Here is a 13,677-nt window from a genome sequence, read left to right on the forward strand (position 1 = left end):
ATGAATTTAAACATCCACTTATCTAATTACACCATTTGTCCCCAAACCCACGCCTTCTTAACACCTCCAACAAGAAACCCCAATCCACTAGCTCATAAGCCTTTTCCAAGTCCAATTTGCAAACACAACCTTTTTCTGTCAGACCTCCTTATCTCTTCCACACTCTCATTTGCAATGAGGATCTGATCTATAATTTGTGTGTTCTATACAAAGGCTCATTGTGCTTGGCTAATGAGAGAGGGGAGAACTACTTTGATCCTCCTAGAGAGCACTTTGCCAAAATCTTATAGATGCTAGTCACCAAGTTGATTGGCCTAAAATCTTTGGGGTGTTTGGCACTAGTCTTTTTAGGAACTAGAGCTAGAAAAGTGGCATTGATTTCAGGAATTTTTTTTTGATAATTGAAAATAACAAAAATGTTTATCCTCAAATTCTCTAATGGCTCCAATTAAATCTTCTTTTATTATGTCCTAGCAGTCCTGATAAAATGCCATTGTAAACCCATTTGGATCCGATGCCTTAGCTCTATGCATAGAAAAGACAACTTGTTTAATTTCCTCTTCCTCAATCATTCTTTCTAACCATCCCCTATCTATCTCATTCAAAGTTGGCCAGTCCTCCTCCCCCACTCTCGGCTGATTCTCCAAAGGTCTTTGGAAGATTGATTTGAAGTGAACCACAAACCTACTAGCAATCTCCTCTTGAGAGGTCATCTCAACTCCATCAACCTCAAGCTTAAGTATCAAAATTTTCCTTCTTCTCCCATTAGCCATAGCATGAAAGAATTTAGTATTCCCATCCCCTTCCTTGATCCATTTATGCCTAGATTTTTGTCTCCATGAGATCTCCTCCCTCAATAGAACCTCTAACTCCTTTTTCAATTTCCATCTTAGTTCTCTATCTTGCACATTCATCATCCGTTGGGACTCTTTTGCATCTAAATCCTCAATCTGAGTTAGTAGGCTAGCTTTTGCTTCCTCCACTCTTCCAAATTGATCCCTATTCCATTCTTTTATTTTGCCTCTCAACCTTTTTAATTTTTTGTGGAATCTAACTCCATTCCATTTCACTCCCCTCATCTCTTTGCTCCACCATTCCACAACCTTAGACAAGAAATCTGGATGTGTTAACTACATATTCTCAAACCTGAATCGTCTAGGTCCATTTCCAAGTGGTTCTTTTCCTACTTCTATGGGGCAATGGTCAAAGGTGACCTTAGGTAAGGCCTTAGCCACCAAGACTCTCCAATGGCTCTCCCAACCCTCATTAAAAAGAAATCTATCAAGCTTTGAACAAGTTAGGTTTTCTTGGAAGTTGGACCAAGTGAAGATAGCTTGTAGTAAAGGAGTAAAGGAAGCTCTCGTAACTCACAAGAGTTAATGAAGTCATTGAACTTCCTCATACTAGTCGTGATGGCTTGTCTGGGATTATTTGACTCAGTTGTGAACCTTATTGCGTTAAAGTCCTCCCCCCAAGGACTAGGGGTCTTCCCATAAACCTTGGATGCCATGAAGCTCCTCCCATAACTCATTCCTTTGTAATTATTTGGCCCATACACGTTTTTGTTAGCACCCATATAAAGCCATCTTTCACCATCCTGAATTTTAGGGACACAGTGAAGTTTCCTATCAACTCTTCTACTGGTTCTACGAAATCCTCCCTCCAAAAAGTTACTATTCCCCCCAAAGCTCCCCACGAGGGAGCTGAATACCATCTCACACCTCTTACTTTCCAAATTTCTTTGACCCACCTCCTATCCAGTTCAGCTAGTTTGGTCTCCTATAGCATCACAATATCAGGTCTTTCTCTCCTAAGTAGCTCCTTAATCAGTCTCCTTTTTCTAGCACTACTCAAACTCCACATATTCCAACAGATTATCTTCATTAACTTTCTTGATTAAGCCTTCCAAACACTATCTTCTCCTCATTTAGAAGCCTATTTCCTTTCCCCTCTTCCACTGAATTCAATATCCCCTTCAATGTCCAAAATTAGTCTCTCTACTTCAGATTTCTTCTTCTTTTTCCTACCCTTATTACCCATGGACTTCCTATGCGGCCCTTTATTTCCTGTTTCCTTCTCCAATCTGTTGGGGCTTGCATCTGATTCAGGTTTTTTTGGGGTCTCCTCTACTAGTTGTCATGGCGACGCCTAGGCGACAAGGCGCCCTTTGAGGCTCACCTCGCCTAATCGTCAAACAGTTTTGTACTATGTATTATAAAATACTTTTTTATTCTTAATTTGTTGACATTATAATTATAAAATAGGCACTATTAAACTGAAATATTCATTTTGTGTGTTTATATTACTAATTTCTTTTTATTATTTTCTTATTTGTTAGGGTTTGATCAATTTAAACATTGCTAAATGATGTATTGAACCCTCAAAGACTTTAAAACCTGAACCAATAAGTAAGGAAGAACTTAAAATTTTGTCTAATCAACACATTTTCTACTACTACTACTACTACTACTACTACTATTCTAATCAACACATTTTCTTTTCTTCTTTTCCTATAACAAAAACAAGGGTTCAGCCCCTATATTTTTTGAATTTTCTCTTCCTTCTTTTTCTTCTCATGAATATGTTGATTTTCTATACTTTAACATGAACTCTATACTTTTCTTATGAAAAATATGAATTATTAAGGAAATATGGTTATGGTACCTAGGGAATTACCCTAGGATCTATGCTTTCTACATAAAAAAAATCCATCGCCTAGGCGACTAGGCGACAAGGCGCCCCCCCTGTCGCCTAGCCTCGCCTTGGCGCCTTGAAAACTATGCTCCTCTATCATTTCCTCTTTCTGTTTATATTCCTCCAACAGTGTACAAATCTGCTCCCAAATCCATTCCAGTTCCTCCTGTTTCCTTTCTACTAAACAATTCCCCTTCTCAATTCGACTTCCGGCACTCTCATTCATCACTCCCCTACTGTCACTTGGTTGTTTTATTTGAGATTCCAGGATATCTGTTACAGACATAGAACCCAGATTAGTATCTAAAACAAATGGACAGGCTAACTTGAAGGTAACAGAGGTGATTGCAATGGGACCAGATGTTGGGTGTCTACTATTGAAGTTAAGACCAGACCCATTCCTTGTTCTTAACTCAGCTGTGGAAGTAAACTAGGTTCAACCGTGACTTTTTCACCCCCTGCAGTCAAAGGTACCTCACTAGTCTTTCCCTCTATGTGAATCCTTAGGTGAGGCGCAAGATCTGATTCCTGTCTCTCTGGCCCGATCCTGAATAGGGTGTGCAAATGAAGTAGACTCGTTTATTGGCAGAGATGTAATCTGCCGGACCTCTGCATGTGTTTCCAACACCATCTGTTTTTTGTACGGAATTCCAGGAAGGGAAGATATCTGTTTGCCGCCGTTGAGACTCAGATTCCTCGGCTGTTTGTCATTGCCAAAATCTTGTGGATCCATTTCCTCCTCTGGAAATAAAAGTTCAGTGTTTACGCTTCCCTCCTCCATGATATCTTTTGGTTTTTGGAGGTCAATACTTCCCAGAGTGAGGGTTTCTCCAGATTCTGAATCCGAATCAGAAAACTCTTCGTCATCTGTCGACATTTCCAAATCTAAGTCATGTGGCTCACTGTGCTTCACACACCTCAGATTACAGCGATCCTGTGAAGATCGAGCCAGCTTCTTCGATGGGATCCATTGTAAGGAGCTGGACACCTTTGCAAAGTTGTTCGAGCAAAAGGAGGAGCTCGAGGAAGACGATGGTAGACCTTGTTTGCTGTCTACCTGAGATGCTCCCCCTGTCATGTGCTCCTTTAAGTCCTCATGTGCCAACCTAAGCCCTCGGTCAATTAATTTTGGCCAACTTTTGGGCCTACTGGACCCAGGAGTAGAATTTGAATTTGAACTTGGGCCTTCTGGGTCAGCCACCATAAGGTTACAGGTTTCCTGATTCTAACAAGACTCCAGCCTGACCCGATGGTTTACCTCCCCCAATCTGTGGTTCAGTTTGTACTACCAACAGGCCCTTCCCCTCACTTAAGCCATTCAAATTATCTTGCTTGGCGCCAGAAGCTACTACCTGAGCAAATGTCCTGTTGGTTGTCATATCCTTACCTTGTATCTCACGTTTTCTACTAATCTCTTGACACAAATCTTTTGGGCTGCTTAAAGGTTGTGTTTCCATTTTGGTGAAACTTCCCAGTTTCTTCTGTTTAACTAACTCCAATCTGCCATGTAGCTCCATTTCCTTGACCTTTCATCTTCCTCCTGCCTGGCCTCCCTCCAAAGGGTAGCTTCAATGGAAGACACTAACCAGACTGGTAAAAACAATCCATCCACAGCAACGGTCACCTTCCTCGGTATATCTTCTGGTTTTACTCCACCCGGTAGAAGGGCTGCACTTCGCAGGTCTCCCCAAAATACACCATCAAGGTGAGCACCACACAACAAAGCAATTGAGTTTGCTGTCTCTTGATTCCAGAGATGGAATGGCAAACCAATCACTTGTCCAGTAACATTATCTTCCACTGAGAAGACTTTTGAATTGGAAGATGAAGACCATTTAAAGACTGAGAAGATCCCCAGAGCATCTTGAATACATAAAGCTTTAACATTTACTTGGTTTTCAAGAGGGTCCAGCACTGCCTTAGCAAGATCAAACAGAGTTAAAAATAAAGGTGCTCCTTAGCCCCAGTTTGAAGTTTGAACTTCAACAGTTCTGCAACTTTCCACCAATCTGTTACCAACTCTCCATCATCAATCACTAACATTCTTGATTCTTCCCCATTTTCCTGTTGTCCCATTTGCTACCAAGGAAGGATTCCTACTATTGTTTGCCATGACCAAGAAATTCTTTTTTGGTTCCTCTTCCTTACACAGGATCTGGCTGCTAACTACTGGGCTTTGTTCACTTTCATAAATTTCCATCAACTCTTTTTTCTCCAGCTCCCTTCTATTTAGGAAATTTGTTAGTATACCAGCTATCCCTATCCATCCTTGACTATTCTTCCTTTGAGGGACACAAACCATTTGCTTCCTTCCTTTAGAGAAATATTCAGTAAGAGATATGAATGCACCTTTTGCATTCCTCTTGTTTTCCATCACATACCTCCTAACTGTCTCTGAGTAACTCTTTCCATTTTATCTGCTTCCCTTTAGCTGCTGCATCAGAAACAAACTCTTTTAACCAGTCAGTCATCTCTGAGCCTTCCACAAGAGCCGTGGCCATCTTTTGTTCTCTTATTTTCAGACTAAGTCTTCTTTTGGTCCATATTTCTTCAAAGAGGAGATCTTTAGCCTCTACCCTCAGAGATGACCACCATTTTGTTTTCTCCATGCAACCTCTCTCCACAACCTCCATTTCTCTATCCACAAAGCCTCTTCTTTAGCATCACATATTAAACTAAATTTTAATAGTAGTTCTGTTGAGAACCCAGGTCAATCAGGTGTGAGCCTTAGAGCTGAACTTTTAGCACATCTACAAAAAGCTGAAACCAGTGGAGGGCATTAGATGGGGATTTTGGTTGAAGATGACTGTTAAGTAGTTTGCTTTCGCTGCAATCAAAAGCCGAAGGATCCCTATGTCTGAGGGACCTTGGTGCCTTGATCTCTTATGGAAGCATCAGCGTTGTCTTCAAATCTGAAATGCTCGTTCAGATGGATCCCTATGTCTGCTAGAAATTTAGCAAGGGTCCTTTGATCTGTATATAAATCTTAAACTAGTGTTCTTTCTTTCATTTTCTAAGTTAATAAGATTTGCTATTATTGGTGCAAAAGTAAGAAGCTACTAGCATGCTGATCTCTTTTGGTGTCACTCAATTCCTTCTAATCAGGTGTAAGAAACTAAGAAGAGTGACCAGACCTTATCCCATATTTGTCACTATATTTGGTGTCATTCAATTCATTGTCACTATATTTGTCTTTGTGCGTTTGTGATCACATCATCCAAGCCTTAACCTAACTATGATCTTTGTGTGTGTGTATGCACTTATGTTTCTCAAAATATTTCAATAAGAAAAATCTTTTGATGTTAGACAAAATCTTAAAAGATTATAAGTTTTCAGTACTTTATATATATATATATATGCTGCTTGTCAAGATTATGAATATCTAAATTGAGACTTGAGAATACATACAATCTCTTTGATTGTTGCTCTTATGCTTGCCATATAAACATGGATCAGGGACGTGTTCGAGTTTTGGCTTTGATAGTCAAATTGTTCTCCATTTCTAGCTCTGTAGCATCAACGATTTTCAACTCAAATCTCCTCAGTTTATTAGAGGAAGAAATCCACAACACAAATGATATGCTTATGACTTTGAGTGTCCTGGAACTCTTATATGAGGTAAGGCATGAATATCTACATATTGTATCCTTGACTCTTTTTTATTGCAATACTTTTTCTTTTGGATCAGCAACAAAATGAAAAGAGCTTATTAAAAATGAAGCAAGATAAATGTTTACTCTCACTCTCCCAATGCTTAGGCTTTATACTATTTTCCAATTAATGAGGGAATCCTTCTTGGCGTTCCCTATCTCCCATAATATTTCTATAATATCTATATAAAATATGCAAAATATTTAAAAAGCTGTTAGTAAGAGGTAACTGTATTGGTATAATATGGAGAAATTTCCTATACAAAATATGCAAAAGTAGCTAATCAGAGTTTTAGATCAGCTAGACAAAATGCTCTTCATTGAAGAGATGAAGAGTATGATTCTATTAGCTATAAACTGAAACTGGGGATATAATGAGGCGGCGGGTAGTTTGTGGAGGGAAGTTATTCATGCCAAATATGATCAAAGGGGAGATAGCTGGGACCCAGGTGATGTTACTCCTACTTATGGGTGTACCCTGTGGAAAGTAATTCAGATTTCTAAACTGGATTTTTTTTGAAGGGGATTGAATTTAAAACTGGGGATGGAACAAGGGTAAGATTTTGGGATGACCCCTGGTGTGAAGAGACTTGTTTGGAGGAGCTATATCCTTGTCTATTTGATTTAGCTCAGAACAAAGAAGCTGCTGTGGCAGACTACTTGTCATTTCACAATGGTACAACATTGTGGAATCCTATTTTTAGTAGGAATCTTAATGACTGGGAGGTGGAGCAAATGTCTGACCTTCTGCAAAAGTTATACAGACATAACCCAAGAGTATAAATCAACAGAAATATAAAAAATTATAGAAAGAGAAGAAGGGAAAAATTTGTGAGAGAAGAGAAAGAGAAAGAATGGAGAAAAGGAAGAGAAGCCAATTATTATGGCTGCCCTCTCCCATTAGCTTTTATACTTTAAGTAAAAAACAAGTACAAAGATAAATACGCCCTTAATAGGGTGGCTGGTGCTTACATCTTTAAAAGAAAGATAAACTACTATCCTAGCAACTTCTAATTAATAGACTATGGTTCCAACAAGCTAACTAAACAAAATAAATAAGGAAAACAAGTTATTAACAGAATAATCCTCAAAACTCCCCCTCAAGTTGGGAGTAAATGCGTATGTTCTTATACAATGGGTGGGGAGATCAGCAAACTCTTTGGCTTATGATTTAGGTAAGCAAGGGGCAATTATGGAAGTCTTGTTTTGGGCTCAGCTGTTATCCTTATTCTTTCTTCTTTCTAATTTACTTTTGATGATTCCACCTACAACCAAACCATAGTTTTCAAGGCGCCAAGGTGAGGCTAGGCGACAGGGGGCGCCTTGTTGCCTAGTCATTAATGTTGTCCATTCATTCATCCTAATAACATATCTTCTTAAAAGCAATTAAAACTATAAAATTATTATTTTTTGTGTGAAAACTAAGAATTTAAGACCCTAACATGGACTTGTTTGGGCTTGCCTCGAGGGGCATGGTACAAAAGCGGCTTGTAGAATTTAGGAATATAATATGTCACATTAGCTACTTGATGCAATTGAGAAAAAAAAGAGATTGTGGGTTTTATATGCTTGAAAATGTTTTATATGTTTGATTTCATTTTTAAATTCTCATTTGAATATGCTTTACATATTATATTTATGTATTTTAATTTTAGATAATAGGTTTTTTAAAACATTTATTTTAAAACTTAAGTTTATATTTTTATTAATATTATGTTTTATAACTTTTTGATTTTTTTGCATTTTTTTGAATTTTTAGCTTTTTTTTTTTTAATTGTGCGCCTTGCGCCTCAGGTGCAAAATAGCCCTTGCGCCTTTTTTGTGCCTTGCGCTTTTAAAACATTGCCTCCACTGAATGCACCAACATCATTAGCACCACGAGTAACATCTTCATCACCGTCATCATCACTGTCATCGTCATCATCATGATCATCTTCAACATCAATATCTTTGTCTTCATCTTCATTATCTTCCATATCTTTTTCCCACATTGAGTCTTCTTCTTCTTCTTGAACTACATTTTTGCCTTTATCTTGTCTTTCGGGTGCACATCGCCCACGACCACCACCTCTACCTCTATTTGCACCCCCACTTGCATTTCCACATCCATGTCCACTTCTCCTTGGCCTATTCCTTAAAGGATTTCAGATGTCCCTAATGCTTCATCAGCTTGAGTCCATGTAAGATCACAGCCTTAATAGACCAAGTCATTTGAGGGGTCTTTGCCAGTCAACCATTCACTAGTTTCATCTACATCATCAAAGCAAATAGGGTCAAACTACTTTGGGTTTGCATGCCTTGTTGTAAATCTTTCTCGGAGGCGTTGATTGTATTGAACAAATACAAGATCATTGAGTCTCTTTTGATCAAGCCTATTCCTTTTTTTTTGTATGAATCTACATTCACAACAAAATAAGAAAAATTATAAAAATAAGTATTTTAACTTTCATAAATAATTTTATCACAAAACCAACCATTACATAGAACTTACATGCTCAAAAGTGCTCCAATTGCGCTCACGAGCAGAAGAAGTGCATGTAAGACCTAATATGCGTAATGCAATACGCCTAAGGTCTGGGTGCAATGTCCATAGCTATGCCACCAATTAGCTACAAAATAGGAAAAAATGAATTAAGAATATAAATTTAAAATAGCAGGAATAAAATATAAATATAAGTTTCAAGAAAAGAGAGCTTATATTACTTGGTTGCTTCGTTTAACGTTGCCTAATTGCCAATTCTTTAGAGAAAGCACCACGGGCATGCTTATACTCTTCCAATTCCAATTGATGAGAGATCTTGTCTTGAATTTCATTATCACTAACCATTCTCTCAATGCAATCTAGAAAGCCCATTTCAAACTTTCCAACCGATGCTTCATCTTGTGCTTTAGCCTTATAATAAAGGACTTAATTGAGAAAAAACCAGCAAGGTGCAATGGATGTTGCATCATATTAGTCCATTGCCTATAAAAAATGTCTAAAATGCTTATACTCCCTCTCTTTCCCACTACAATTTTCTTTTATTTTCTCTCATGCTCGCTCCATTGCATAGTAAAAATAACCCATTGTGGGTTTCTCATCACCATCAACCAATCATAAAACCTCCACAATTGGTTGGGCAACCAAAAGAGCAACTCTTACATTTTTCCAAAACCCAATAGAAAGCACAATGCTTGATGCTCTTAGTCCATCTGATTTGTTGGCCCATTTACTCTTGTTCCACAAATCACCCGCAAATAAAGCAAGCAAGGTCTCCTTGAAAGTAATATAAACTTTGTAAAGTTAGAAAAGATGTGGCAAACCTTGTAACTACACATCACACAAGATCTCTTCCATTTGTTTTTTCCCTCATGCGTGCAAAAAGAAGAGGATCTTTATAAATAAAAGTAGTTATTTGTCTTGCCCTGGCAATACAACTTTTTATAGACCTCAATTCTCCAATGTCTTCCAACATGAGGTCTAGACAATGAGCGGCACAAGGAGTCCAAAATAAATTCTTCCTCTTCAATCTTAAAAGATCACTGGCAGCAACATAAGCAAAGTGGTTATCAGTAACCACTTGCACTACATGTTCCTCCCTTATTTCCTTAACAAATTTATCAATCAACTCAAATAGAAAAGTTGCATTATGGACTTCAACTGATTTTAGAAAAAAAGTCCAAAGTTGCATTTGATGCATCAACTGATTTTAGAAAAAAAGTCCCTTCAGGGGAATTCACCAAAAAATTGATCAATGATCTTTGCCTTTTATCATTCCATCCATCAGACATGATGGTACAACCTTAAGTCTTCCAAGAAGCCTCATACTCCTTGTACATTTGCTTCGTTTTCTCAACCCCCCCCCCCCCCCCCCCTTCAAGAGTGGCTCTTGTAATTTATGGTAACTTGGAGGCTTGTATCCAGATCCGAATTGTGCAATTTTTTTTTTTTTTTGATAAATGATTGAATTTTATTCAAGAAATTCAATAAGATATTACAATACAGCCTTCCCAAAGGAGGGGCACGAGCTGGTACCTCTCCACAACAACAAATTGTACTACCTCAGACTAGTAACAAAAAGTTTACAAAGCTGGTGTTAGCTGTTCTACCCACCCACTGAAAAATAACATTCATGTTCCTTGAGAACCATTTAGCTTTCCTCATAATATCCCTGTAGCACCAGATCACTGAATTTGGATTTTTTAACCAACCCACACCAACTTTGGAATCTCCTTCAATAATCAAATTTTGAACTCCCAACTGGTCCGCAACCTGAATGCCTTGTACTGCCGCTAGAAGCTCAGCTCTAATAGAGTCTCCTATACCCACAGAGCCTGAGAATAAAGATAAAATGTTCCTATCTTTATCTCTTAGCACCCCACCAATCCCTGATGGCCCCGGATTTCCTTGGCTGCTACCATCAAAATTCAGCTTTGTCGTCTTTTAAAGGGGGTACCCACACATCTGGTACCCTGTTCTTTCTGTTACTGCTACTAGCCACAGCCATCCAGTTCCTCCACATGTCATCAAAGGAATATAATTTGAAGGAATCTAATGATCTCAGCCAATGGATTGCCCTGGTCATAATGCAATCCTTTTACATTTTGAATATTTCTCTCCTTCTCTTGGAATATCCTCGCATTTCTTTCTTCCCAAATTGTCCACAAAGCCGCAGCTCTAATGCTCCTCCACATTGTTTTACCAGTTTTTGTGGGCCACACAAAGAAAGAAGGATCAAAGATCTGATCTATGTCTGTGGTCAAATTCCATCTGCAACCAAACAAAGCATATATCCAATCCCAAATAGCAACAGAAAAAAGAAAGGTTAAAAGTAAGTGAGAGCAATCCTCACCACTAGCCCTGCAAAGTACACACCAATTAAGAGACAAACACATAGAAGGCCTTCTCTTCTGCAATAAGTCTGAAGTGTTGATTTTCCTATAGAACACCTCCCAGCAGAACATAATAGTTTTAGGAGGTACAGGTTTAGATCAAATCTCCTTAGTTGGGAAACCCACTTGTCCCGAGGGAGAGCAAAGGGACTTAAAAAAGGAAGCACATGTGAAGTAACCTTTTGGGTTTGGAGACCAAAGTTCCGCATCAGAACTGGAAAGGGCCAGAAAAACACTTTCAAGTAGTGACAACATGTCTGAAACATAAGAGAGTTCATGATCCCTTAAACCCCTACGAAACCCAAAGTTCCAACTCAAAGAATATGGAGAATCAGATGTTGGAAGAAAATGAGACATTGTTTCACCCTTGTAGCAAGAAATGGAATAGAGAGAAGGGAAACTCTCCTCAAGGGCATAATTGCCCACCCAGATGTCTTCCCAGAACAAAACAAAAGTACCAGAATTGACATCATACCTGATACAGTTGAGGAAAAGAGGAAGAATACTCAGAATTGCTTTCCAAGGAGTTGCCAGAGTGGCTCGACGTGATACACCAGCATCCCATCCATTGCCCAAACTTCCATGTATACTAGCTATCACCTCATGCCAAAGTCTCTCCTGTTCTAGGGGCCATCTCCACAACCATTTTCCTAGGAGTGCTTTATTCTTCAAAACTAAATTCCCCAGTCCCAATCCACCTTCCTCTTTCCTCCTACACACTATTCCCCAATTTATTAAGTGATCCTTTTTTTCCTCCCCTGGCTCCCAAAGAAAATTTCTCATTAATTTCTCTAATTTCTTGGCTTCCTTGACAGGAATCCTAAACACAGAGAAATAATAAATCGACAGATTTGCTAAGGAAGCTCTCAGTAAAGTAACTCTACCCCCTGAAGAAATATAGTTCCTTTTCCACGAGGCTAACCTTTTCTCAAACTTTTCTAAAACTAGGGCCCAAAATGTGCTCTCCTTAGGGTTGGCTCCTAGAGGAAGGCCTAAATACTATAAAGGCCAATAGAAAATAGGACAACCTAAAGACTCAGCCACCGACTCAAGAGTCCTCTCATCCAGATTCACTCCCACCACACAGCTCTTTTCCAAGTTTATTTTCAGATTTGATACTCTCTCAAAGCACTTTATCAAAGACTTGAGATTACTTACTGTTCTCCTATCACCCCCTTCACAAAAGATTATTAGGTCATCAGCAAACGGTAAGTGGGTCACCCTAATCCTGTTCCTTCCTATCCTCCAACCTCTCACTACACCTTCCTTGTTTGCCTCAGTGATCAAGCTACTAAAAACATCTGCAACTAGGGTAAAATGAAAAGGGGAATGGGGGTCACGTTGCCTTAACCCTCTAAGAGCTGGGAAAAAATCCTTGACTACCCCATTAACCAAGACCGAAAAATGGCAAGAACTTATGCATTCTTTTATCCAATTACATCATCTGACTCCAAACCCACAACACCCTAGGTTTTCTAATAAGAAGCTCCAATCAACAAGATCATAGGCCTTTTCTAAATCTAGCTTACAAACAAAACCTTGCTTTCTGGACTTTCTCATATCCTCCACACATTTATTCGCTATTAGAATCTGATTTGTTATTTGTCTCCCTTGCACGAAAGCTCCCTGGGCTTGACTATTGATGGAGGGTAGCACTACTTTAATCCTCAAGGATAACACTTTAGCCAAGATTTTGTAAATGCTAGTCACCAAACTAATTGGCCTAAAATCTTTAGGGTTTTTTGCTTCTTTCTTCTTAGGGATTAGAGCTATGAAAGTGGCATTAACTTCAGAGCTTACTTTGCTATTAACATCAAATTCCTTAAACACCGCACAAAGGTCTTCTCGTACAACATTCCAGTAGTCTTGATAGAAAGCCATGGTGAAGCCATCTGGTCCAAGGGCTTTGGATCTATCCATTGAAAACACTGCATGCCTTTTTTTTTTATCAATAACAGTAATTTTATTAAAAATATATGGAAATTACAACTAGATTGGAGGGGTAAGACATCTTAACCCTCACTTACAGAACTGAAAACACCTATTACAATATAGCCCAAAAGAAATTAGATCTTCCCACCTCTTGTTTAGCCAAGGTGTCAGCCATGGAATTAGTGCTCCTCTTGGCCCATTGAACCCTTACAATCATATTCTGAGTTAGCTGCTTGATTTTCTTTCTTTCATTTGAGAACTTCCATAGGCTAGACTCTTCCTTCTGCAACCAACTAACAGTCGATTGAGAGTCTCCTTCCACCAGTAGCTTACTAATATTCAATTGCTTAACTCTTTTTACTCCTTCTAGAACTGCCAGGATTTCAGCTCTCAGAGAATTCCCCCAGCCTATAGATCCTGAGAACATAGCAATAATTCGATCCTCTTCATACCTGAAAATACCACCTATGCCTGAAGGGCTTGGATTACCTTCACTGCTACCATCGAAGTTCAATTTGATGAAACACAA

At 38.8% G+C, this 13,677-nt stretch overlaps 1 protein-coding gene across 1 annotated transcript in view; it reads left to right on the plus strand.

Annotated features, from left to right (window-relative positions):
* LOC104608165 (ARM repeat superfamily protein) overlaps window positions 1-13,677 on the plus strand; it is a 98,680-nt gene that overhangs the window by 52,438 nt on the left and 32,565 nt on the right. The window contains exon 9 of the mRNA XM_010274060.3: window positions 6,151-6,312. Coding sequence (XP_010272362.1) covers window positions 6,151-6,312 — 162 coding nt within the window. The remainder of the gene's footprint in view (window positions 1-6,150; window positions 6,313-13,677) is intronic.

Source organism: Nelumbo nucifera, chromosome 1 (genome assembly GCF_055504915.1).
Source record: "Nelumbo nucifera cultivar China Antique chromosome 1, China Antique-T2T, whole genome shotgun sequence".
In the NCBI taxonomy this organism is placed as follows: Eukaryota; Viridiplantae; Streptophyta; class Magnoliopsida; order Proteales; family Nelumbonaceae; genus Nelumbo; species Nelumbo nucifera.